We start from the raw sequence: 27,500 nt of genomic DNA on the forward strand, positions 1-27,500 counted from the left end.
AGACATTAGCTCAGACTGGTGGAGTTTGTATAGTTGGTGCGGTTGGAGTACGGATCACGTTCTCACCACATATGAACCGCTCCAGAGTTTGATTGACAGCGTACCGAGACCACCTCTTCAAGCAGGTCTCGATACTTGTTTGGTCCGCTTTTGGACACGCATTCCGAGTGCAATTGCCGCGTTGTCACCTGCCCAGACAAACCGCACCAACGGGACAAACAAACTAGAGTTCGATTCCACCGAACCGAAGTGTGCCTGTGCTGGTTTTTGCATCTGTGTGTTCAAGAAGATTCATTAAAGCTCCAGGATAAGCAATAACATTTTGCTCAAAAGGAAAAAAATTCAAAAAAAATTCACCTCACACAGAAGTGTCTTCTCTTTAGTTTGTGCCTCACTCTCATCTTTTCATTGTCTTAATTTTGAGGAACTGTGTATTGAAAATGCACAGTGCATCTTAAATATTTTAAGTTAGCAGCCATAAAAAACATGAAGTCTTGGGTCTGAAGATTTCAGTCAGTGCAAACATCATAGAGCTTCAATGAAGAGCTGGAACAGCATGATACAGAATATACTGGATGCTGTCAGACAGTGAAAGCTACTTAAGGGGAAAAAGGGGGGGGGGGGGTAACATTTACATAACACATTTTAAAATAGGCCAAAGAGACACTGAGAGCCAAATACAAAAACTACTCAAAGTAGGAAGGTTTATATGGTTAACATATTTAACATATGTCAAATGTCTTAAAGGTCCTATGGCATAAAAATGTCCCGTTATGAGGTTCTTTAACATTAATACACGTTCCCACAGCCTGCCTATGGTCTCCCAGTGGCTAGAAATGGAGATAAGGGTAATCTGAGCCCAGGATATCCTGCTCTGTCATTGAGAAAATCAAAGCTCAGATGGGCCGATCTGGGATCTTGCCCCTTATGAGGTCATAAATATAGACATCTTATTTAGACAAACAAAACATACCCAGCTGCAAATTGCATGTACTTCACTGCATATTCTTACAGGCCTCACAAATAATCTTGCCCCAGTAGAGATGCAGTGGATGCGTGTAATTGTCAGTTAGGACACACTGCAGTGCTAGGCGAGGCCTGTTTGGTGGAAGTAGGCCAAGGAATTCAACTCCTCAGGGGAGAAGCAACGCCTTGTCTTCCCTGTGGAAGGAAAAGTTTCAAGGCAGCTCCATCATGTAGAATCTTCTTTATTTATGCTGCCTCAGTCTTTCCTGTCCTCCTCACTGTCTAAATGCGGTCTTCTCTTCTCACTCACACTCGTTCCCTCATCCTCTACTTCCTCTCTATGTTGGTCTCTCTCTTGCCGTCTGTATCTCATGGCAAAGGAGAAAAACTGCAGAAACTTAAAGTATAGATGGTGATAGTCTGCACTTTGTTTTTTTTATCAATAAATCCCATGTGCAGAGCCAAATAAGCAAAAAACAAATCTATCTACTAGTGTGTGTGTGTGTGTGTGTGTGTGTGTGTGTGTGTGTGTGTGTGTGTGTGTGTGTGTGTGTGTGTGTGTGTGTGTGTGTGTGTGTGTGTGTGTGTGTGTGTGTGTGTGTGTGTGTGTGTGTGTGTGTGTGTGTGTGTGTGTGTGTGTGTGTGTGTGTGTGTGTCAGAGCCTGATATATCTTCTTCCTCTTTTCCATAGAGCTCCATTGTTCATTAAACACATCAATGTGCCATACTCTTACCGTGGGTGACATGTTTCTTTTTTTACCGTGAACACACACACTGTAGTATATTATTATTCAATCCCACACACACCGTCCTGCTGCCACAAATACTCACTAGAGCACCAAGTGTGGATTAATCCGCTGCTGAAAATAGCATAGATAACAAATGCACTATTTTTCATCTGTTTGTTCAATAACAAACTAGATGTAAGCAGGAAATTATTGAGACTTTTTAAATGAAACCAACCTCACCACTGACTTTTATCCAGACACCAATCCATCCCTTCAGATGGGGGTCTGTCTGACTGAGCTGTGTGTCTATTTGTCTCTCTACCATTGTATGCGTTTTTTATCAGAGGGTTGACAGTGAGGGGACCGGAAATGAGGTGAATGAGAGACAGGGAATAAAGTGCATCAAGACTTTGCGGTTCACGATCAGCACTTTACAATCTGATACCACCAGGCCGACCCCCCCCCCCCTTAGATTGTCTTTGAGTAGGTGATGGCTTAGAAATGATTACCATCAATTCGTTAAACCATCATCAGGCTCCAAGACCAATATATTGGTTTGCTGATTTCTAAGGCTGATTGCACATTTTATTAAAAAGCTGATGTCAGTTTTATCCAACATCAATAAGACAGGTGAGCACTATTTAACTTTTATTTTATTTTTTTAGATTATTTTTTGGGCATTTTAAGCCTTTTAATGACAGGACAGCTGAATAAGTGATAGGGGAAGAAGTGACATGCAGCAAAGGGCCGCAGGTCAGACTTAAACCTGGGCCCGCTGCGTTGAGGAGTAAACTATATATGGGCACCCACTCAACCAACTGAGCCATCAGTGCGCCCCACAGTTTAACTCTTTAATAGTCATTCATAAAGCTGTACTTGCCTTAACAAGCACACACATTTAATTAGTAGGGACGTCATGTCTGGTAGACTGCACAATAGATGATTGTCTCTCAACACACAACTGGCTGAGCTGTAACTAGTCTTTGCTATTCATTTCCAGAATGTAAAAGCAAAGCAGCTGGTCTGAAAAACTGGTTCTTCAAACTCTCCTCCAAAAATAGTTTCTAACTCTTGAGATGCAGCAACACAAGCCGTGAAGCTGTTAAATTATGCTATTCTTTTATATCTGCGACACATGTTTTTAAATAGCTATACACAGGGTTTGGGAGTGTAGAGAGACTTATCCTCAGTTATTCTCTTTGGGAAAAAAAACTGAAAGCACGCAATGTAGACTGGCTTTACTAGGCTGAGAGCATGTCAGATACATATTGTAAAATTAATGAATTAGTATTTTATAAGTAGGCCACAAAATCCTGGGACAGACAAAATAAAATTGCCTTACAATATGGTCATGTAGATATGGATGATACATACAGCAAAAGTACACAGAGTAGGCTACGTTTATGTACAAAATAACTAGCTCTCCACACTCTCACCTCTGTTGAACCTGAAGAAGGGATGAAAAAGTCAGACCAGCTGTCAGGCCAGTGTTTTTGCCCTCAATGCTAAAGCCTACTACTTTGCAGAGTAAAGGTTTTACTTCCTGGCAGCTGAACAAATCCGACTCGACTACTAGTCTTACTTACTGCATTCCCTTTCTCTCTACAGGGACACCTCTGGACAGGGGAGATTCTGCACCATCTTTCGCTCATATTCCCGCGGTGCACAGGTGAGTAGCACACTCCCTAAATAGACTAAGTGTTGCGAATAGTCGCAAAGCGGAGCTGTTTTCATTTCAGCGCCGATGTTAGCCAATCAGTCCGGCCACACCGGCTGCGATCAGGTGTGGAGCGGTTGCTGCGGCCATCGTTTCTTTCGCGGGAGAATGTGTCATGCCAGGCAAGTAAGCGCATACAGCAAAGCCCCATTGCATCTGGGTACTTTACCAAATAAAACAAATTTCAAAATAAAACACCCAGATTCATGGGGATTTTGGCTGTCTTGACTTCTCAGCTGTTTCTAGCAAGACAGCAATCAGGCACACAGAGAGAGAGAGAGAGAGAGACGGACGGACGGACGGACGGACCAACACACACACACACACACACACACACACACACACACACACACACACACACACACACACAAAGAGAGAGGGATTGCTTTGTGACTATGGCACAGAAATGCGCGTCTGGTATGAACAGCAAGGTGCTCACGGCTAATCGCGCGTGGTGCAGGGTGTTCCTGGCATGAACTCCACTCTGCATGGAGTACACCTGCTTGAGTTAATGTAAAGGAGCAAGCGTTTGTCATAGGGACCACAGGCAGCATGTTTGACTTCCTGTTGATCTTGTTTTGTGTGTCTCTTTAGGGGATCCTCCTGGTGTATGACATCACCAACCGGTGGTCCTTTGATGGAATCGACCGGTGGATCAGAGAGATTGATGAGGTGAGTCTGGGAGATGGGCTCATAATTGGTGTGATAAGGTTTAATGGATGTTGGGAATAAGGTTGTCACAATTTTGAGTTTGAGTTGACAAATAATTTGCATACAAACTGTTGCGATTAACCCACATAGACACATTTTTGTCTTTCTGGAAGCGGGGGGGCATTCTTGGAGGAAGAGAGCAGGTCAATAGTAGGTGCCAGATAAAAGTGGTTCAGGGTCAGGTTACTTTGTTTGTGTCCATGGGTAAACTAGGTTTACAGTCTAAGAGGCAGGATATCCTTAAAGCTCTGTAGACCACCACATAACATGCAACACACCAAACCTTAAAACATGTAAAACGTGGATAAGAAGAATAGAAAACAAGCAGTACATGACCAAAGTGCTTGTGCGTTTTGTGCAATCAATTCTATAAAGTAAACATTATTATTACTTATTATTAATAATTCTGCAGTTTGTTTAATAGAGTGATTGCCGCTGGAACAAAACTGTTTTTGAATCTTGTAGTTCTAGAGCCAGGGACTTTTAGCCTCCGTTCAGAAGGGAGATACTGGAATTCCCTATTCATATCTCCTAAGATGGCCATAGCTATCCGCTGTAGTTGTTTAGCATACAGGGATGTGGGGTGCAGCTGGGACTCCCCAGTCAGCTTACTCGACCATTTTACAATTTGATTTAGGCGATTCTTGTCCTGAAACACACACAAACCATGACGCTAAGGAGAAATTTATGATGGATTCAATAAAAGCATGGTAATATAATGCCATCATGGTCTTGTCTATATGAAAATGGTACAATTTTCTCAAGCAGTATAGACAATGTTGTCCTTTTTTACAGAGAGCGACACAAATCTCTTGGAAATTGAATTTAGAGTTGATAACTGTCACTAGATATCTATAGGATTCTACATGATCCACTATAATTGTGGCTTCATATCCTGGAGTTTTACCAAAATCAATGTGCATATCCTTTTTTTGGATATGTTCAATTGAAGGTGTGACTCCTCACACCATCGGACAAAGTCTTCAATTATTGGTCCGCGGCCTCTGTCATTTTTATGGAACAGACTCTCTATGACGGTGTCCATCCATATTTAATGATGGTCCTATTTACATATTTGCTCCTACACATGTTCGTGTATAGAATGAACAGAAGGGTGAAAGTACACACCACTGTGGTGAACCTGGGGACGAGTAAAGCTGTCCTGTTGTCCTGTGAAATACATCAGCTGAGGCTGGAAACCTATGCATTTATTTCAGATGCTGCTCAGTGTGGTGTGTCAATACTTTCTAGTCATAAATCTGTAATAAACATTGTGTTTTGGTTAGGCGCCTAGCCTAGACAGACTTTGAAAGAGTGTATAAGAGCTTAAAACCTCATGATGGAAGTATACAATGGCCATTATCAGACTCAATAAGCTGTTGCAGCTGTTTGGCTTGATACCAGTTGTTAATATAGATTTGGTGCTTAATTTAACTGTTTATAACACTCAAGAGATAAGATGGTCAGGAATCCCTACATAGTACTAAAAGACACCAAGACCTCGAGGACCACCATGTTTCCACTCTGGTTAACACGATGTTTCCAACAAATTGAGACAGTTCGCCACACCTACAGTGATAATAATGGTGATTACAGCTGCATATTAGTTTCTTTCAGGGTTCCTGTCAGTGTGTAGCTTATTTTGCTTTAAGTGAACCAGGCCATATGATGATAACCAGTTTTATGATTCAGTTATCCATTATGACCAGTGTTAGGCTGACACAGGTTTCTCATTGTTTTCTAAAGTGATCACTTCTCATTCTCTTGTGGGTCAGTGTGGGTCTTTAAAACTGTTTGCACACTGTAATCGTATACAGTGAATAAACATTGAATTTCCACACAAGAGAACAGGATTGTTGGCTCTAGACAAATATAAAATCTATCAAAATATCCAGAAATCAGAGAGCTCCTTTGGAATGACATTTTTTTCAGAATTTCTTGTGGTAATTCTTGTTAGTTTTTTCCCTTATTGTATTGCTGCAACAATCCAGCTGGATTTTCTGATGAAGTTGCCAGCACTGGGGAAGTTTAAATGTATCTCTTTGCTTTCAGACTTCATGTTTCCATTTATAAGATGGGACAAAGGGTCAATAGAAGGAGTTAAGTGCATCACTTAAGACGACCTGCGTGTGTGCGTGCGTGCATGCATGTGATGTCCTTCCTGCTGACTTAGAACCATAGAGGGTGTGTGTGTGTGTGTGTGTGTGTGTGTGTGTGTGTGTGTGTGTGTGTGTGTGTGTGTGTGTGTGTGTGTGTGTGTGTGTGTGTGTGTGTGTGTGTGTGTGTGTGTGTGTGTGTGTGTGTGTGTGTGTGTGTGTGTGTGTGTGTGTGTGTGTGTGTGTGTGTGTGTGTGTGTTTGGCCTGTGGAATGTATGTTTCTGTTTGGCCTTTCCTGCTCCACCTCAACAGATGTGGTGTGGTCCTTATCTGCCACAGGTAGAAAAGTAGAAATTGCGATATTGAATGGTTGACTCTTGGTGCTTTAACAAAATGTTATTGACACAATGACATTTTTAATATATATTCTCCAGAAATGATTTAATGACTTAGTGGGGAAAGGTAAATAACAGAACAGCTAGAACAGGCTGGTAACATCAGAAAATGACATCACTTTTCTGTAATGCAGCCTGTAAAACCAGGTAAAGACAACACTTACCATATTACAATATTATGACATATCCAAAATCTAAGACGATATCTAGTCTCATATCGCGATATCCATACATTGATATATTGCCCAGCCCTATCCCTATGGATGTTTCTGAATCTCAGTTATCCAATATGATATTTTGCAAAGCACAAATAATACATTTTATGCAGTATTTGGTCTTTCTAATTTTATTGCTTATATTCAGAGGCCTCTTGAGGAAAACATGCCTTGCTTTTCCTAAAGGTTCATGCCAGAAACATCACAGATTAGTTATATTAATGCTGAATATTTTCTTAAGCATATAGCTGCTGTAGATATTCAAATATATTTTTTCTCAGCTAATCAGCTATTGGTTTCAGTTCATTTAATTTAAGCATTTCAACTCTCAGACTCTTGAAGCTTGACATAGGTAATTAACAGTGATTTGTCTTTGTAGTATAGTCATGTTTTCCTGATGATGGTCGCTGTAGCGAGAACTCAAGAAGAAGAGGTGTACGGCAGATTTGTGTTGCCTTCATGGCTCGGAAATCTGAGTAAACCGAGTAGGCTGTTGAATAGTGTCCATTGTAATTCATTGATATCTCTTTGACATGAAACATACCCTCCTCTAATAAACACTTATTTTTTATTTACCAGCAAATACTTCCGCTTTATTGTCCCCAGGGGGAAATACGGTGAAGCAAAGAACATAAGAAAACATAAGAAAATACATAAGACATTTTGTACAAATATGTAAAACATAACCACAAAAGCTCAATTCTACTACACATGCTCACATACAGCACAACAAATCCGTGATCACATGACATAAGACTTCTAGCCAAATGTGAGATCAGGCAGTTTCAAACCAAGGATCTTACTGGCAAAGAGCAAAACCTTCTGTATTTGCTTTTTCCACCACCGCCATCACCACCGCTGCTCCAGCTGTTCCTGTTTCCCCTGTTGCCGTCCTCGGTGGAGAGACTCGGAGCATGAAAAGGCAACAGGGAGGAAACTGTAAAGAGAGGCTGATGAGAGGTGACAGTCTGGGGGAGTGAAGGAGGAGTGAGGTCATCCTCTTGCTGCCATCATGTTTCATTCAGTTTGTCAGAACAGATGGGGGTGAATTAGAGAGACATGAGCGGCAGGACAAGATACACGCCGCTACTTCCTGGACCTTGTTGAATTAATAACCTAATAAGCATAAAAAAATAATCAATCAAGCCTCCGCTGGTCACTTTAGGTTGGATGTAATGCCTCTTATTATTCACTTTCTATCTCCCTCTGATGCTTCAAATCAGCTGGAGGTACTTCTTTAGCTGATATTCTTATGTTTTCAACTATTCTGTTTAAATCATTTGAGATAAACGGCGTGAAAAATACCAAGGAGACGCAACCAGTATTTACTTTAGGACCGGCTTTAAGTTACAGATATTAACAGCTACCAACGAAGGTTCATTCTGTCCTCCTGTTTGACTTTTCCTTCCCAGCATGCTCCAGGCGTGCCTCGAATCCTCGTTGGTAACCGGCTACATCTGGCCTTCAAACGGCAAGTTCCCACCGAGCAGGCGAGGGCGTACGCCGAGAAGAACGGCATGACTTTCTTCGAAGTGAGCCCTCTGTGTAACTTCAACGTTATCGAGTCCTTCACAGAGCTGTCGCGCATCGTCCTGATGAGGCACGGCATGGAGAAGTTCTGGAAGCCCAACAGAGGTGAGTCGATGTCAGAACAATTCCTAGAATAATATGAACAACGCAGCTTGGAACAAATGGTAAAGTATCTGCTGTGATTACACAAGTTAGCTTAAATGCTGTGGACTTCATAAAGCCTCTGCAAAAATGTTTATGAAATGGCCAGGTCTGCAGCACAGACAAATAAAAACTGAGGTAAATTCAGTGTAATTTATTTTTCTACAGAACTAATTCAATCATTACAACAGCGTTGTCATTTCTCTGTACACAGAAACACTGTTTTCATTTAATAGTTAATTCCACTTTTACCCTGATTGATGTTAATCTTACAAAAATAAACAAAAACTCAGCACCTCAAGCTGATCTTTCACATTAAAAGTCTACCAATACAAGGAAGGTTGGAAGACTTTAATGTGACATATCTGCAGAAAGTGTTGAGTTTAATTGGGGGATACAGGTTTTTTTTCCCCCCCATCAGCCTTAGCCGATGATCAGTGTTGAGTTTAATTGGGGGATACAGGTTTTTTTTCCCCCAATCAGCCTTAGCCGATGATCAGTACGGACTGCCGATTTTCTTGAGCTGATATTTGTAGCCGATACTGATTTTGCTCCTTCAATTTACATCATGAAAAATTTAAAACCTGCCACACTGGATTTGTTTTCAGAACCTGCTCTTTTCTTCAAAAATAATAAACAAAACTCAGATCAGTGTCACTTCTGCAATCTTCTTACATTCATATCACCCAAATGATGTGTGCAAAGTGCATCATATGGATGGGTGCACTGCATATGGTTAACTGTACACGGGTAAAAGGCTTTCATCAGCATCTACATCACAGCCGTGATGATATGTTGCTTGCTGAAAATTAGCCATTGAAATAAAGTGCTTGATTTGTAATTTAAGACTGCCATGGTGTTAGTGGTGGAGGGGCAGTGCATAGTCTGCCCATCTGTCGGACGCCTGTTTGTAAATAATGTCGGGAGAAAACTATCGGCGAGCGCATCAGCCGCATATCGGCCAATACGATACACGTTAAAACGCAAATATAGGACCCATATATCGCCCGGCAAATAAAATCGGTCTATCGCTAAGTTTAAATTAATGGCAGCTCAATAACAAGAGCAACAGTACTTATGCAGTGAATGAAAACAGTGGTTTTGTTCAAAATAAAAACATAAAGCAACTGTATTATTATTGTGAATGTATGCACAGGTAAACATGAAGGAAGCTTTGTGTATCAGGAAACAGGAGAAATTAGGAATAAAAACCCTGTCTCTATTATAAAACCTGTTCCAAATGATGGCCATTGAAGTAAGTGCAGGCCTTGGTCCCTGTTGCCGGATTTACATTGGTTTGTTGTAGCAATTGCACATAGTTGGGATGTGTTTTTAAAACTGTATAGCTGTAGATTACAATTCAATTCGATCAATAGGTTTAGCCGTATTTAACGGTATACTGATTTTTAGTAAACAAGAGGGCACAGTAATAAGTCTGTGCTTCAGACGGAATTTCAAGACACTATGCGCTAAGGTACCAAAATGGCCCTCCGATGCATGGCACGCTCCCTTAGATGCTAATTAGCCCTCCCCCATTCCTGCCATGCTTTTGTCTGCCTCATCTGTAATTACAGAGGAAAGCAAGTGGAAGTGATGTCCTGCTAACTCTCAGGGTTGATTAGTCAGGAACAGCGTGCTGCGTCCAAACTCAGCCTGAACCTAATTCATGTCTTCAGGTCTTGTCCTGCAGACACTGACGTATTTAACAGATCAGAATGAGGTCTGAGTTCCACTTCCTGTTTGTGGCTCTCAGCCCCAAGACCCATTGGTTTCTTCAAACAACGTTTTAAAAACTCCTCACAAAATGATGAAGTTTCATGTTTTTCGAAGGCTCAAAAAATTGATTATCACATGTATCCTTTAGAATTTCTACACAGTTTGGAGACTCATTATCAAGTATTTAGGCTGTGGAGATATATATCATAGCTACAGATATCATGATATTGATATGATATTCAGTTCAATTTTATTTATAGTATCAAATCATAACAAGAGTTATCTCAAGACACTTTACAGATAGAGTAGGTCTAGACCACACTCTATAATTTACAAAGATCCTACAATACCAGTAATTCACCCAAGAACAAGCATTTAGTGCAACAGTGGCGAGGAAAAACTCATTTTAGGGAGAAACCTGGGACAGACCCAGGCTCTTGGTAGGCGGTGTCTGACGGGGCCGGTTGGGGGTGTGATGAACAGTGGCAATAATACACCTAGAGGCTAGATATCATCTTAGATTTTGAACAACTTGATATTGCTTAAGTGTTGTCTTTTCCTGGTTTTATAAGCTGCATTACAGTCAAGTGATGTCATTTTTCTCTATTATTTGCCTTTACACATGTATCCCCATTCTTGAGGATTATTTAAAACAAATCATTGTGTAAATATTTTGTGGTTAATAGCAATTGTCAACTCTGCAACATTGTCGTAATATCGCCAATGGAGATGTTTGGTTAAGAACATGGTGGTGTAACCGTTTCCCTCCTCTCTGCAGTGTTCAGCCTCCAGGACCTGTGCTGCAGAGCCATCGTGTCGTGCACTCCGGTCCACCTCATCGACAAGCTCCCGCTTCCCGTCGCCATCAAGTCCCACCTCAAGTCCTTCTCCATGGCCAACGGCATGAACGCCGTCATGATGCACGGACGCTCGTACTCGCTGGCCAACCCGTCCGGCGGCTCCAAGGGCAACAGCCTGAAGCGCTCCAAGTCCATCCGTCCGCCGCAGAGCCCGCCGCAGAACTGCACCCGCAGCAACTGCAAAATCTCCTAACTCGCGGCTTCCTCGGCGTGAGAGACAATGAACGATCGACAGCATGGTGATCAGGAGTGTACAGGACGTAGTTAGTAGTTAGTTGGAGGAGAAGAGCACATCCCCAAACCTGAAGAGCTGAAGAGCATGAATGACGGATAAGGGGATGAAGGAGTGCTACCTCTCACCTTCATGTTAAAGACCATGATGTACTTTTGTCAGGTGAAAGTGCGGGAGGGGAGGGGAGGGGGCGGGGTCTCGGGGTCTTAAGATATCCGAGGAGAACGACTGCAGGCATCATGGTCTGCACACACCTGACTCTCACTACCACCAACTGCTCAAATGAGAGAAAGGGAGTTTAAACTACGTATGTACAGAAATCCCTCTCCAACTCAAGCAAACATATTTAGTTGCTCTACGTGATGCACGCCTCATTGTGTCTGTGCATCACAGAAATCACCTCAATATCAATTCTTCACTTTTATGTCTGACTTTTCCTTTTCTTTCTTCTGTCCGTGTGGTTATAATTTCACCTGTGTTCTGTCCACACAGCTGGTTTTATTTGGTGTTGTTTTTAAGGACCAATAAGCTAATGATCAAGACACTAGTAAGCAGCCAGTCCTTGTATTGATCATTGTTAATCATCAGCTGGCTGTAACAGTTGTGTTTGAACACTCATTGTGCTTTGGAAGGTGAAATGTTTTATTTATTAGCACTCGCTGAATTGAAGTCTTGGTGACAAGATGAGTGAAGGTTAACACCCGGTGTTGTAGTAGAAGTGGAGGCATTCAAACCGGACTCCCCCAAAATCTCCTAAAAGGTCCAGACTTGCTGCTGTGCCTACATTTTGTAGAGGTGTCAATATAAACACGTTGCTTTTTTTTGCTTTTTTTTTTTTTTAATGATTCAGTTGCAACAAACTGGCTTAAAGTACAAACACAAATACGAAATGGATGAGTGAAATTTCCCCCAGTAACCAGTTCTCACATTAGAGTTTTAGGTTTCTATTTTTAGTCTGTGGTTCACACAGGCGCCTTGCGGTGATGAGGGATCAAATGATGCCTGTTGCCATGGATACCACTCAACGCTTTGACAAATAAGTATCCTATTTAAAGTCTCTCCACATTTATTTTTAACTTAAAGCCACTTGAAGAAAAAACCTAATCGAAGAATGCTGGCGATATTCTACTTTTTTTTCTTCACATTTGTCATCAAATCCCATTGAAAGCCGTTTTCTTTTTGGCCCGCGAGCTTCTGGGAGTTGTAGTCTGGAGATGAGATGGGCTCTCCGTGGTTTCAGATCTCACACCTCACCTGTCATGTCACACCTGCTACATGCAGCAGGAACGTGCACACACCAGGCCTGGTTCATTTTATTTGAAAACGTATGCACGATGAAGTGGATCTGCTTTCCATCCGTTGGTTTCAGTGTTGGAGGTGGAGCGAGCAGGAAGCCCAGATATGTCAGGCTGTCCTCGGATGATGGCGAGAGTGGCAGTCAAAGGCCTGATGAGTGTAAACAGAAACCAGGCTGAGTAGCTGGACAGGATCGTGTCAGGTAAAGTGGAATATTTCTTGTGTTAACAGTAAACAGTGACCCGTGTTTATCCGTTATAGTATGAGCAGCTCCTCGTTTCCCACAGTAATAACTAAAGGACCAAACTGCTGCTTTGTTTTAAAGAATATTTGACCCAATCAGCTACGTTGTTTAGAGGCGATAAATTGAGAGAAGATTAATCGCCAAATATTTTTGATTTTCAATTCCTATTTTAAGTAAAATTCTAAGTAATTTGCTGTTTTAAACTTTGGAATAGTTTTTGGGTTTTGGACTGTTGATTGTACAAAACGAGACATAGGATTCAGGAAATTGTGATTGTGCAATTGTGCATTTCTTACTATTTTCTTTTGACAATTTATAGACCAAACGATTGGCAGATTAATCAATGTTGAAAGCTTCCCCAGGCAGCAAAATGGTTTCAATATATTTCTAACAAACGGGAGGTAAAAGTGCATTTGTTGGGGACTATTTTAGCAGGGGGATTAGTCCACAGTTGGTGGAGTGTTTGTTGGACAACTCTACGGCATGGAGGATTAAGATCAATCAGGCTTTGGACACAGTTGTTTTAGTTTTGTGGGATTTGTTGACAATGAGAAAAATGCAGACTATCACTCAGTGGTTGTCTTTGAAAAATGAGCACTATTTGTCATCAATATAATTAAGAAAACGATTAACCCTTGTGGTGACCGTTTCCACTATCACAGAGTTACATTTTTAACCAACTTCCGTTCTGATCATAACTTCCAAATATTTGGTCAGCTTCACGATTTTAAACATTAAATCCCAGTTGTTGTTTTTTTACATAATGTCACTGTTTTTTATGAGAATAATTGCTTTGCAGGAAACACTGCAGTGATCCGTAATACAGCAGCGAGCCCCGAGTGGAGACCAGGAGAATAGCATGTAATCGATATAAGAGACTCAATCTGGTGGAAAATAGTAAAAATCTACTTAGCCTGACATAATGGAATGCATGGTTTCATGCTGTAACGTTAGTGGGATCAGACGTGGTTAAAATGGTTTTCGCGAGTGGCATTTGTCTCTTTTGGATGCATTAATACTTATAAACTCCACCCTTACCCTTAAAGTATACACGTTATTATTAACAGAGCCAAAATGATCAAAAAAAGCCAGAAATGTCCCAAGTGATGCACATGGGTAACCGCCACATGATTTTCCCCTCATTTCATACTACATGCTGCATTCATGTCCAGTGGGAAATTTCGGATACAAACGTACGAAACAACAAGGAAGCATCTGCTCCAAGGTATCGTCCGTTTGTGTGACCGGACGGAACCACCAGTCGGAGCACGGGAACTCTTCCGAGTCGCTGCTTTTGAACCCCCAGAGCGCTCCGACTGGGTTTCCCACAGGATTGAATGCAGCATGTCTTCTTCTCTTCTCTCCCTCTGATCTGCGCCACCGCCTCCGCATGCTGTCCCATGATTCCTAGCTGCTGAATAATGGATGCTCTTTTCATAGATCTCTGGAGGGCTTCATCAGTACGCCTCTCCGTTGCTGCTCTTTCATCCTCCACTCAGCTCAGCGTGGTTGGTTTCTTCATCTTCACCGCTAGTCCTCCTCTCCATCTCCATCTCCATCTCCATCTCTCTTCTCCCTCTATATTATAAAGAATTAGCTGCTGCTTGTTTCCCATTTGAGATGCCACATTTATTTTCCTCAGGTGTTTTGTGTGTTTTCCCTCCTTAATGCGGTGCGGCCCATTCAGCCCAGTGTTTATTCTCCGTGTGTAGTTTAGTGCGAGTGACCTCTCTTGGCCTCATGTCAGGGACTCGTCTTTGCCTCCAGACTCTAAGGTTGTCTTGACTCTGTGGTGAAGCCTCTTCGCTTTAGGAGAGATTCCCACTGACGCAGCGAAGACCATACAAATCTCTTAACTCGCTTACCCCCATTTCCTACAAATTAGTACTTCCATCAGTGGCTCTCTGCCTGTTTGAAACGAGTATGCGAGTTAAAGTACAAAATGAAAAGTACTTACTATGCAGAATATCAAAACAATGTATATTATGCTACTGGATTATAATTGTTGATGCATTAATGTGTTTATCACTTATACTGCTGGGTAGATTGATCTATAATTATAAATTATCATGAAATTAGTTGATTTCTATTTGTATTAATAATATAAATCTATTAAGTAACTAAAGATTTCAAATAAATGTAGTAAAAAAGTACAATATTACCCTCTGACATGTAGTGCAGTAGAAGTATCAAGTAGCATAACATGGAAACACTCAAGTACCTCAAATTAGTAGTAAACCCCCCCCACCGCTGGAAACCAGCCGCTGCAAGAAAGCTCGGAAGAACCCGTTTACACATGTAGAATTATCAACAGTTAATATGTAGGAAATGGGTTCAAATGTGTGACCGCAGGCAATGGTCCTTTTTTAAAGGAGGGGTAAAAATGAACTAATGCCCCCGACCAGAAGAGCGTTTGTAGTCACAGAGTCCCATAGCTCGTCTTTTGTGTTTGTTTCGTCAACATCAGTGTTTTGAGAAAGAAGGAATTTGACTCAAGCTTGTTGCCAAGATTTTCAGGAGAGGTTTCTCTCTCTCTGTAATGCACATGGAAAATGCTTTTATTGTTGTTGTTGTTGTTGCCGACTCACAAAGCTCAATAGCGCTCACTGGGTGTAATGATGTTGTTTTGTGTTATATTGTACATCCAGCCTCGTTTTCCTCCATGTTTTCATCTCCCTTTGTTCTTTTTTCTAAAGACTTCCTCAGTGTTTGTTGAGTCTTTGCAAAATTGTGTTTCTCCTAAACTTTACGTTTTGGACTTTCATGGACATTTTTTTTTTAAAGATGGATACACCTGTAGAGGATTGTGAGAGATTCAGGGACGCCCTCTCTAAGTGTTTGTATAAAGGAGCAAACTGTTGTGATAATGATGACAACATGGGGGGGGGGGGGACTTGTAAAACACTATTCTGGTTTGTGGCTGAAGCTGCTGAGTAATCTGAAGCGAGTGTATGATAGTGAGTGTGTGTGTGAGAATGTTCTTCACAAAGCTGAACATGTTTTCTTTTTTTTTTAAATTATTGATTGTACAGTTTCAAGGCAAGGGTATGCAGAGAGAGACTTTTTCACAATAAAACTATTGAATGTCAGAGTCAAGATCTCGCTGCTGTTTATTTTTAATGTGATTCTTTGTTCACCTGTTGGGTGTTTCCTGTGGAGAGGCTGCCATCTACTGGAAGTTACACCACATCTCTCTTCTAGTCAAGACATCAAGACAGCTAGATATTAGTCCTTGTGTTTTTCCACATTAGAGCTAACGACTAGATCTGTGTGCACACATCTGGTTAACTTGTGTCTACATGTTTATCATCTTGTATTAGTTAAATGCCTCAAATTCAGTTTTTTTTTTTAATAATTTCAAAGTTGATGGTTCAGTGTATTAAATTAATAAGAACTGAATAAAGAAAACAAGGTAGTTTAAAGGAAACACTGTCGTAATGAAAGAATAATAAGTAAGAAAAAAAGTTTTAAAAAACAACTAATATTTACAAAGGAAAATACACGTGTATATAACTGTTAGACACATGTATACTATCTCGAAGTTGTAATGCAAAGAACGGGGATAGAAAGTGGGACAGCCAAAAATAAGAAGAGCCTTCATTGATCCCCAGAGGACAAATTAAGTCCGTTTTTAATGTTTACGTGTTTATAAATAAAGCTTTTATTTTGAAAAGTGCGCTCTGACCGGAAATATTCCATGCAAGTGGTAACTCGTCAAACGTTGCACGTCGGGCTGCTGTTTTCACAACAAAAACCGCGGATAAAACCCGAATATCAGACAAAACCGGCCCGTAAACGCAGCTGAGTGCCCGCGCGCATCATGTCCAGCATTCAGCTTCTCCGCGTGCTCGTTAACGAGCGGCTGTCTGCGGCAGCTGAGGAGATCTTCGAGGCGGTTAAAAAAACCATCGTTAACTACGAGGAGGAGCTCCTGCTCTCTAAACGGGAGGTCCACCGGCAGCGCAGGATGCTGCGGACAGTTTTACAACCTGAAATAAAAATAAACAAACACTCAGGTTTGTGAATTATTAGCATGCATTCATTCTTTCACATCTGGCTCCGACTATGCACTGAATCGCCATCAACAAGAGCTTCGTCAACGCCCACTTTTCTGGTGAAAGCGAAGTGGTGTCAGAAGTGTTTAGTTTAGCTAGCTAGCTAACTTAACTATGGCCTATTGTTTTCTTTCTTAAATACATTGGTAGTTAAGTGGGATGAATGCTGAAGCAGGTTTATTACCAGCTTAACATGCCTCATATTAGCCAGGCCCTTCAGGGTAAGATGATACCTGCCTAATGGCAAGAACGTCAGGACACCAAACGCCATTAAAAAAATCTAAATGTATAATTTTTGCTTGTTTATCTGCAAATGCATATACCTAACAGGCTACGATTTAATATGTTTTCTTTATTGCAAGGGTATAGCTTTACATTCGGCATACAATTGATTCACCAAACAGCTCTACATTGAGATGAAAAAATAACTTATTACTTATTGTGTCAGATCACCATCAGCGGTGACAAACATGTTGAAAACAACTGTCTGGGTGGAACAGGAGTGAATATGAACAAAAATATAAAGTGATGTGTTTGGATTGCCAGGTTTTACATATGCCGGATTAGAGATTGCATCCGAATGATTTGGAAAAAAAGTCATAAATCATTTTCATGATGTTAGCTAGTAGGAGTAAAGAGTCATTCATTTGCCACAGTGAATGATGTCAGGTGGAATTTTGTAACGTTAGTCAAATCCTAATCCAATAAAAATAATGATCCGCAAACTACTGCAATGGCAAATTTGGTCACTTTTATATATAAATGTACATTTAATTTGTCACACAAAAATACTCTTTATATGGAGCCAGAGTTAAGGTTTGTCATGTGAAAATCACTGTTTTACTTCAGGGCCACTGGTGTTGGAAGAGGAGCTGAAATTTGTTGATGAACAGAAAGTTTATTTCAAACTATTTGGACTGTGATTTTACAAGCAAAAAAATGCAATTATTTTGTGAGGATACATGTTAAAACTTTTTGGGTTCTGAACTGTTGGTCAGACAAAACCATCTAACAAAGCAATTCAAGGAGAATTACACTTTTTGAAAAATTAGTTATTACCGAACAAGCAGCTGCTACTTAGTTGTTACTTAATGATAACTTATTATTACTTAATTTTAAGTTGTTACCCTCCATGCCATATTTTTTTCTGTCCTGCAGGCCAAACACAGCTGGCTCTCTCCGTCTGGGACGAGGACTTGACCTCGGACCAGCAGCAGGGACACTGTGATCAGGAGTGGAGCTCCGGTCTGAACCAGGACGACCTGGAGACCCCCAAAACTGAGAAGAGCCAGGAGGAGGACCACTCCAGCAGCCAGGAAGACGAGGAGGAGGATGAGGAGAAGAACACCATCAGGTTCATCTTCACTCCTCCGTACGTAAAGAACCAGCCTCAGTCCAGTTACCACAGCGCTGAAGGAGAAGGAGATCCTCTGCCGAGCACTTCAGCGGAGCAGGATCAGCCAAAGGTGGAGGACGATGGCCCCACGTCCTCCAGCTGTTCTGCAGCCGAACACGAAGACAGTGACGAGGAGTGGCGGGGGAGCGCGGGATCTCAGAGCGACGACGGTGACAGCGACAGCGGCCGCAAGTGGAAGGAGAGGAAGCAGCCTCGTCTGCCGACGTCCCCAAAACTGCCCCCGGCTAAAAAAGCCAAATCCCGAATCTGCTGTAAGGTGTGCGGGAAGGCCTTTCACGCCAACGTCTCTTTGGTGAATCACATGGAGGTTCACCCAAAGGACGTCTGCGGCGTGTGCGGGGACTGTTTCGAAACCGAGGAGAGCTTTGAAGTTCACCTGAAGACGCACGTGAGAGCTGAAATCTGCAAAGTTTGCGGGAAATGTTTCGGCGCCTCCAGCTCTCTGGAGACGCACATGAGGATCCACACGGGAGAGAAGCCGTTTAACTGCAGCGAATGTGGGAAATCTTTCAACTGTCGCCACAACATGATGCGACACATCCGGATCCACACTGGTGAAAAGCCGTATCCTTGCACCGTCTGTGGCAAATGCTTCAATGACTACTCCACGTTGAAACGCCACCTGCTGGTCCACGTGCACAGGAAGAACCACGACCCGAGTAACGCATCGGAAAATGAAAACGGCGACGACGTCAAGACAAAGACATCAGCGAAAAAGCAGCCGACCCGGACCATATGTGAAGTGTGCGGGAAAACGTTCCACTCCGTTGTCTCTTTGGTGAATCACGCCAAAAGTCACGCCACGGACCTCTGCGGCGTGTGCGGGACGCACTTCGACTCTGAGGAAAACCTCAAACTTCACCTGAAGACTCACAAGAACGGGAAGGTCTGTGAGGTGTGCGGGAAGTGTTTCGACAGCCAGGCGAACCTGGAGATGCACATGAGGATCCACACGGGGGAGAAGCCGTTTCTCTGCAGCGAGTGCGGCAAATCCTTCAACTGCCGACACAACATGATGCGACACATCCGGACCCACACGGGAGAGAAACCCTACCTGTGCAACATCTGCGGCCGCTGTTTCAGTGACCACTCCACGCTGAAACAGCACAGCAGCACGCACACCGGAGAGAAACCGCACCGCTGTGAGGTCTGCGGTAAAGGCTTCCACCGGAAGACGTACGTCAGGCTTCACATGAAGAGCCACACGACTGAGAAGTGACTGCTCTGTAAATATGCTCGGGTGTAAATAGGCTATATGACGGTATTTGTGTAAAAAAGAAAACCGTACAAGCTGAGCTGCTGGTGATAGAAGACACTGTAGCATGTATGGCATTGCCTAGGCTACAATGCTGTGTGTCTAATATGCAATTAGCCTACTATGACAAGTCTTGCTGGGTTTAAGGATGGCCTGTAGAGTTATGATTAAGCAAAACTCGGAGGAGCAGCTAAAAAAAACCTAAAATAATGGTTGATCCGCCCCTCGACCAGACTTTGTTGCCTCCCAGGGCCGTGGACTCGTGCTGGCTGCGCCCCCTCTCTCTCTGCGGCAATGTTGGCGACCCGCTTTTTTGTGTCATAACCATTCATATCTATAGACCGGGTGTGGGGAAACACTGCTCAGCGTGCTTCTCCCGCTACAATTTAAAACCATAACGTAATGCACACTGACTAACAAAAAATAAACGACAACGGCCCAACAACGCATGATTCGACTCATCGACTTTCAGGGGGCAGCCCTCTGAATGACACATTTATAAAAACATCTTAAAGATGGGGGGACCTCTAGCTCTCCCAGTGTGCGCCCCATGTAGGCGGAGACATGGCAGGGGCCCGGATTGGAGTCCAACCCGTGGCCCTTTGCTGCACGTCGTCCCCCATCTGCCTCCCCTTCCCTGTCTTCAAGCTATCCTTTCAGTTAAAGACCATAAAACTCAAAAATATTCTTTCAAAAAAATAAAAATAAAAAAACATCTTAAAAATGCTTTGTTTTCTCCCATTATTTAATCCCAGATGCGTAAACCTCAAACAGCATCTCCATGTCCGTTCAATTGAAAGAGTCTGAGAGAGTCTGTATTCCGATAGTTACTGAAAATGTTTTCAGTCAATTCCTCTTTTGGGATTTCTTAACAACTTGTTGTAGCATAATACCTCAATACCATCATAGGTTACTTTTTTTTGAAACTGCAGGCAAAATAATTTGAAATATGAGACGGGACAAATTATCACCAGACAGCAGTTTGCTGCCCTCAGGTTGGAAAATAAAAGTTATGCCGGTTTAAATCTGTCTTACTGGTTTTTGGCCATTTGGTGGCAGCAGAATGTGCTTTAAAAACAACTAATAATCCCCTTATAAAGGACGTATGGCAAATGGGTTAACAATTAGCTGTTCATTAACACATCACTCATTCAGAGTCGTGTTTATGTCCAACATTCATTCTGCAACGTCAACCTCAGTTTATATACTTCAATGACATTTTATTTATAGTCTCAAACATAAGAGTTATCTCAAGACACTTTACCACACTCTAGAATTTACAAAGACCCAACAATTCTAGTAGTTCCCCCAAGTCTCTTCACAGGTTAAAATAATACTAGACACACAACTGTGAGACCTCACACGTACAAATACACACAGAGAATCCCAAACATGAGGGTGAGAGTGTTAATACGACCACAGGGTTGAATGAAGGACATTTTTAAAAAGTTCATGCAGCATCAGTGATCAAAATGAGGTAGCTGCTGTATTTGTCAAAGTAGAAAACAGTTGGCCATAACAGAGAAGACAATAACAATCTCAGCCAATCGGAGTTTTCTGTAGCACGACTTAAACAAGTTGTGAACGTACACATGTTCCACCAAAACAAGTTCCTTCCTGAGGCGATTTTGCAGCGGCACCGTGGCTTTTCCCGGTGCTTAGCGCCGCCCAAGCCAAGTGTGATTTGTTTAAAGAAATTCCAAATAAACCAGAGCACGTTTTTCTCCCATCTCGGAATGCTGTGTGGACAAGCCAGACCCTCCTGTGCAGAGCTGTGGAGGAAGGTCTGGCAAAGAGAGACTAGCAGTGGATTAATCTTTTGCCGCTCTAGTGAGCATTTGTGGCAGCAGAATGGTGTATGTGGGATTGAGTCAATATGTGTGTGTGTGTGTGTGTGTGTGTCAGCCAGGGCAGCCGTGCAGCTCAATGATGTGTTTTTGTGGTACAGAGATAAAAGAGTTCAGAATCACCTTATGTGGTAAATAAAGTGCTTTAAAGTTTGTTTTTGTTTTTAAATCAGTTGTTGAAGAGATGTAGTGCCAACTTTTCTAATTTATTACACTCTGCATATTTTTCTATTTTCATTATTTCCCTCAGGTTTCCTACTGAATATTCTTCATATTCTCCTCTCATATGTATTTACTGTCCGTTTGTATTCAGGCTACTGTCTTCTGTTGTAATTCTTTGACATAATTAATTAGTTTTCAGACACTTTATGATATATGTTCTACAATAAATAATGTGTGTTGCATCATGTTTAACGCCCTATATGTAGTACTGTTTACTGCAGCAACAGCGAAGTCACCTTAAAAACACTGAATCATGATGCTGTGTGTAGTTTTGTGTAGTCTAAATGCAGTGTGGTCACAACGTGTGCCTTTGACTGCTCTTCGGGATTTAAAAAACTTTTTGTAATCTTCTCATTTGTGGCATTTATTCATCAGATAACTATGCCAAGACTTTAAAAATCCTCTTGTAATATGGAGATTACCTGATGTGGTCACCCAAAGATGAGCTGTGAGACTGGCATTGTATCAACATCCAGCTGTTTTAATAAACCTTCACTGGATGACTTATTATTCATGATTTATTCTAGAATTCACTTTCTGTTGAAGAAGTGAGAAGCTGAGTCACAGAGGAAACATTCAGAACATATAATACATAAAAACCTTTGGAAGCATGTTTTCAGTTTCAGGAGTCAGGAAAGTTATTTTCCAAGTTATTTCCAATTATTTCCTTGGATGGGAGAAAAAAAGTAGAGATGGCATGTAAGAAACGTCCCTGGCCAGATGTTTCTGTTACTCGGTCAGTGCCTGAAGTCGCGTGGCCACATGAAAGAATTTTGCAAAATGACGAGACACAAAATGACTAGGGATGAGATGCAAACCTACTAAAAATAGATACAAAACAATCAGATATGTAAAATGACTATGAATAGATGCAAAACAACCCAAATGAGCAAGAGGAAATGCAAAATGACTAAAAGTAGGCTCTTTGACTTTGGGTGTCCTGACATATAAGAACTGTACATGACTGGGCCGGGGGGTCTGGACTGTTCTTATATAGCGCTTTTCTAGTCTCAACAACTACTCAAAGCTTTTACATAGTACAGTAACATTCACACACATTCACACACTGTGGCCGAGGCTGCCGTACGAGGTGCCACCTGCTCATCAGAAAAACACTCACACACATTTACACTCTGATGGCGTGGCATCGGGGGCAACTCAGGGTTCAGAGTCTTGCCCCAGGACACCTCGACATGGGACTGCAGGGCCAGGGATCCTATTGGCAGGTGACCGCTCTGCCTCTGAGCCGCACCCGCCCCGAATCAGTCCATGACAGTAATAAGTAAGCAAAACAAAGGCAAGGCAAGGCAAGGCAGCTTTATTTGTATAGCACATTTCAGCAACAGGGCAATTCAAAGTGCTTTACACAAAATCAGTTAAAAAACAGTTAAAAAATAAAAACAGATAAAACACGTGAATAAACAGTTAAAAATAAGAACATTAAGCCACATAAAACACAAGAATAAAAGTTACATTGCAGCATAAGAAATTAAACATTAAAGAAATGAACAGTTATTTAAAGAAAGGCAAGATCAAAAAGAAAGGTCTTCAGCCTTGATTTAAAAGAACTGAGAGTAGCAGCGGATCTGCAGGTTTCTGGGAGTTTGTTCCAGATATGAGGAGCATAGAAACTGAATGCTGCTTCACCCTGTTTGGTTCTGACTCTGGGGACAGAAAGCAGACGTGTCCCAGATGACCTGAGAGGTCTGGGTGGTTCATAGTGTAATAGCAGATCAGAAATGTATTTTGGCCCTATACCATTGAGTGATTTATAAACTAGCAAAAGTACTTTGAAATCAATTCTCTGAGGCACAGGAAGCCAGTGTAAAGACTTCAGAACTGGAGTGATGTGATCAAAATAGTCATTGACTCATATTAACAACTTGTAAGACAAACAGGACACAGATTACAAAGTTAACAGAATTTGAAGGGAGGAGTAATACAAAAAATAGAGAAACAGCTGATGACTCATGATGTGAGACATTTGGCCTTTTTGGTAGAATCCAGAAAGAAACAAAAGTGTGTGTGTCATTAGTTAATGCAGCTAGACTCACACTGTGTGTGTGTTTTAATGCTTACATACCCACTGTCATCATGCTATATGTTCATGCATCCTTAAAGTAAGTTGTGTGTGTGTGTGTGTGTGTGTCTCTCTTTCACCCTTCTTTAATCATTGACTTTAGCTGAGATCTCATGCTGAAGAGACAAACTAGAGCATCACTTTGTTTAGAGCAAAACAAGTTGGAGCAGCAGTGAAATGATGAGTCGTTCATTTGATGCTCCCTCTTTGTTTGATGCAGGGTGAGTCACGGCAGTGTTTTATATTAAACTCAGAGCAGGAGGAAAGCATGTCATCGACGCGATGAAGTGCGTTAATGAATCTGCACACAAATTTTGAAAATACAAGGGAGTGTTGTATGAGTCACAAGAACGGGAATCCTTTTAGACTCTAGTTAAAATGTAACTGACTCACACTTGAGCAAAGATTGAGGCTGCAGGTGATGCTTCCTTTTAACAAACAACATGTAGTTTGCATGACGTGGCCAATGTGTTCCAAATGGCCACGCCTGCAGCTGGGGCGAAAAGTGAAGCACTTTGGAATGAATGCTAGTATGAAAGGTGCTTCATAAATAAAGCTGAGTTCAGTTCAGTTGAATGCATTTGACCTAGGAGAGGAGAATACTACTACAGTAAAAGTGGAGGATAGTCAACCTAACTTCAATTTATTCACTGGGGATGGCAGTAGTTGAGTTGGGAACTGGAGGGTTGTTGGTGCCATTTCTCCTCCTGGGCACTCCCAAGGTGCTCTTTAGCAAGGCACTGAACCCACGACTGCTCTGTCCATCGACAGCTGCAGCCCCCTCACTCCGACTTCTCTCCATTTGTGCATGTACAGCTCCTGAGCATGTGTGTGTATCTCAGGCCTGCGTGTTTTTACACAGAGCGACAACATTGTAATTTTCCTTGCAGGTTTAATACATTATTACTACTATGTGACTGAAGACAACAAACATCTATTGATGATTATATACAATATAATATAAAACTGACCTTGTTTCTTTTATACTGCTGAATATGTTTCAGGCAGCCACAGCATCTACCTAACAAAAGCTCCCCTGTATATCTAGGAAGGATCTTCAACATCCTTCTATTCTAAGCTGACTACCAGCTAGCCTGAACCTCCTCATATGCTTGGCAGAGTGTGAAGGTTGCCGTGGCCTTAGACACAGACGTTTCTTTATAACTGATTCATTTTCTACCACACTGTAGATTAAGAGTTTTCAGCTCTTCTCATCTCAACAAATCTCTACGTCTGGCTGGCAGGACAGAAACACAACTCTACCGCTGTGTTGACCACACCCAGATAAATTCATAATGTATACGAAAGTCTTAAAACTATGCAAGAAGTGAAACGAAAGTGACAGATGAATGCACCACCTCCCAAAGCCTGATGGTGTCTAAATAAATCAGAGTGAGCTCACAGCCTACACTCTTGGAGGAACCTGGAGAGAGGTACGTGAACACACTTTTCAAAAATGCATTCTACAAAAAAAATTAATATGAAGGATGAAGTTAGTAAGTCTGATGGAAAGTGTGCTCTACCCCCTTCAATTGAATATATTGATGCAGTGAACTTACTGACTGATGAAAGCAGATTTATCAGATTTTGTTTATTGGTATCTGTCAGGGAAATAGCCAGGCTTGGACCCAAATGCAGAGTTGAGGAAGTGTCCAGAGGCAGGCAGGCAAGCAACCATGAAAAATAATCCAAAGACCTGAAGGCAAGGAAGCCAGACAGCAAGACAAAACACCAGACACTGAACCCAAGACCATACATACCAACCCCGACAATGATCCCACACAATACAAATTCAGCACAGAGACTAAATACACCAGATAACGATGGAACAAGGGACAGGTGACACAAGGGCTCAGGAAGAGACTCAACACATTAGGGAGGGGCAGACAATAGACAGGAGGGAAAACACAAGGCGGGACATGTCAAGGGAGAAAACAGAGACTACAAAATAACACTGAAACATACACAACCATGATAGCAACAAACATTTCTTCACTTTTTCAAAACACAGTCAACAGAAGTCAATGTGGACTCAACTGTGGATAACTTTGCATAGCTTTATTTTCTGGTTTAATTCCTGTTTTTCTTTTCTTTTTTTACATTGGTGTTTAGTTCCTCCACATCTAAGTCTTTACACTTCCTTTTTCCTACAGTGAACCTGACACCAACATGCAGTACGAGTGGGCTGAAGATGATGATCTGCCCTATGGAGCAGTTCCACTGGGCCTCTCTGCACCAGCTGATAATAAATGGTACATCATGTACCATGGCACCAGCAGCCATAACGCTCAATTAATCTTGGCCAATGGTTTCGAGCAGTCGGAGGAGGGGATGCTCGGCCCTGGCGTCTACCTCAGCAGAGACCTGCAGAAAGCCAGCGCCTATCCTAAACGTCACCCTATATGTGACAAGGTTGTCATTAAGGTTATGGTCAATGTGGGGGAAGTGATCGCCATCCATTATCAAGGCCACCCATATCAGAAGACCTGGCACGACTACGGCTATGACACCGCCTGGGTACCACCCAGGTGCGGAATGGTGAAGACCGGTTTCGAGGAGGATTGTGTCTGGGATCCCAATCGAATCAAGATCATTAACATCATCAACCCACGCCTAGTCCAACCCTATAGATGTGGTGCATGTGGCTGTGCATGTTAGTGTGTTGTTATACTTGTAATGGGTCTTTTTCTGTGTTTGTTTTATATATATATGGATAAAAAGTAAATGTGGGGAATGTGGGGAAAGTGATCGCCATCAGTTATGTATTGTAGTACTTTTTATGGATCTTTTGTGTGTGTGTGTGTGTGTGTTTGTATATATATATATACTGTATATACATACAGTATATATATATATTTTTTTTTTCTGTTAGACTTTGGGGCATTTGTCCTTGGAGGAAAAAGGCAAAGACTAACAGTGGTCTTCTCCGTCAGGAAGGACACACAGGGAAGGGGTTTTAAAAGTCATACAACCTGAAAAGCATTGTGAATAATTAGATGAATAATCAACACATGCATATTATAGACGGATTTATGAAATCATGATTAAATGTAATTTTTTCATTACTATATATATACTTTGGATAAAAAGTAAATTACATTTGCATTTTGTAACTGTGTCATTTTAACCTGGAAAATAAATGGTTTGTGTCAAATCTGAGTTGCTATCTGGTTATTTTGAAAACAGGGTGTGATGACATTTATATTTTAAGATGCAGCCACTTTCTCAGGCTTAGAAAACGTCCCGCACATAACCAGAACGATCAAGAGCCTTCCCCAAACTCCCCAAAGAGCCACTATGTAGAGCTGCAGCCACAAATGATGTAGTCGCGTTGTTTGTAGTTATTTTGTGTCTCTTGCAGTCGGGGTGTCCTGCATGTCTCAACCCAGGGGCCCATTGTCTACTATACATATACTGTCAATTCCAGTGGGACACTGTCTTTCATTCAGATTTAAGCGTTTGTAATGATACATGAAAAATTCATGTTTATGGAGGGTGCGATGTGGGAAACGCCCCAGGTTTGATGCACCAGTTAAGTTTTATTTTTGTGGAAATGAAAAGCAGGTGCACACTGAAAACATGAGCACATATGGTAGGAATGTGGTTCTGAAGGTTGTTCCCTCCGGTGCCAAACTTGTTTTTATCTTTACTGTGACCTTTGATTAATTGTATCCATTGTTATGCAGCTCATCTGCCGCTGCGCATGAGCAGCTGGGCAAAATCCTATTTTATTTTCTTTCTTATGGTTTAAAAGCCTGCATCTGTAACCTAATAGA

General features: G+C 41.8%; 3 protein-coding genes across 4 annotated transcripts in view; all 3 read left to right on the forward strand.

The window, feature by feature from the left end:
* LOC116702969 (RAB40c, member RAS oncogene family) overlaps positions 1-15,936 on the forward strand; it is a 33,082-nt gene extending 17,146 nt beyond the window's left edge. The window contains exons 3-6 of the mRNA XM_032537527.1: positions 3,303-3,363; positions 4,006-4,083; positions 8,242-8,464; positions 10,995-15,936. Coding sequence (XP_032393418.1) covers positions 3,303-3,363; positions 4,006-4,083; positions 8,242-8,464; positions 10,995-11,269 — 637 coding nt within the window. The 3' untranslated portion in view covers positions 11,270-15,936. The remainder of the gene's footprint in view (positions 1-3,302; positions 3,364-4,005; positions 4,084-8,241; positions 8,465-10,994) is intronic.
* A 520-nt stretch (positions 15,937-16,456) lies between these two features.
* LOC116702965 (gastrula zinc finger protein XlCGF26.1) overlaps positions 16,457-27,500 on the forward strand; it is a 14,036-nt gene continuing 2,992 nt past the window's right edge. Inside the window, exons 1-2 of one of the 2 annotated variants that reach the window (XM_032537522.1) lie at positions 16,457-16,864; positions 18,062-19,587. In XM_032537522.1, coding sequence (XP_032393413.1) covers positions 16,669-16,864; positions 18,062-19,539 — 1,674 coding nt within the window. In that variant the 5' untranslated portion in view covers positions 16,457-16,668 and the 3' untranslated portion in view covers positions 19,540-19,587. Of the gene's footprint in view, positions 16,865-18,061; positions 22,152-27,500 lie in introns of those variants that run through there. The other variant, XM_032537521.1, reaches the window with a different exon arrangement.
* LOC116703246 (uncharacterized) overlaps positions 25,097-27,500 on the forward strand; it is a 9,455-nt gene continuing 7,051 nt past the window's right edge. Inside the window, exons 1-2 of the mRNA XM_032537881.1 lie at positions 25,097-25,157; positions 25,878-26,241. Coding sequence (XP_032393772.1) covers positions 25,894-26,241 — 348 coding nt within the window. The 5' untranslated portion in view covers positions 25,097-25,157; positions 25,878-25,893. The remainder of the gene's footprint in view (positions 25,158-25,877; positions 26,242-27,500) is intronic.

The sequence above is a fragment of the Etheostoma spectabile genome, chromosome 15 (assembly GCF_008692095.1).
Source record: "Etheostoma spectabile isolate EspeVRDwgs_2016 chromosome 15, UIUC_Espe_1.0, whole genome shotgun sequence".
Taxonomy (NCBI): domain Eukaryota; kingdom Metazoa; phylum Chordata; class Actinopteri; order Perciformes; family Percidae; genus Etheostoma; species Etheostoma spectabile.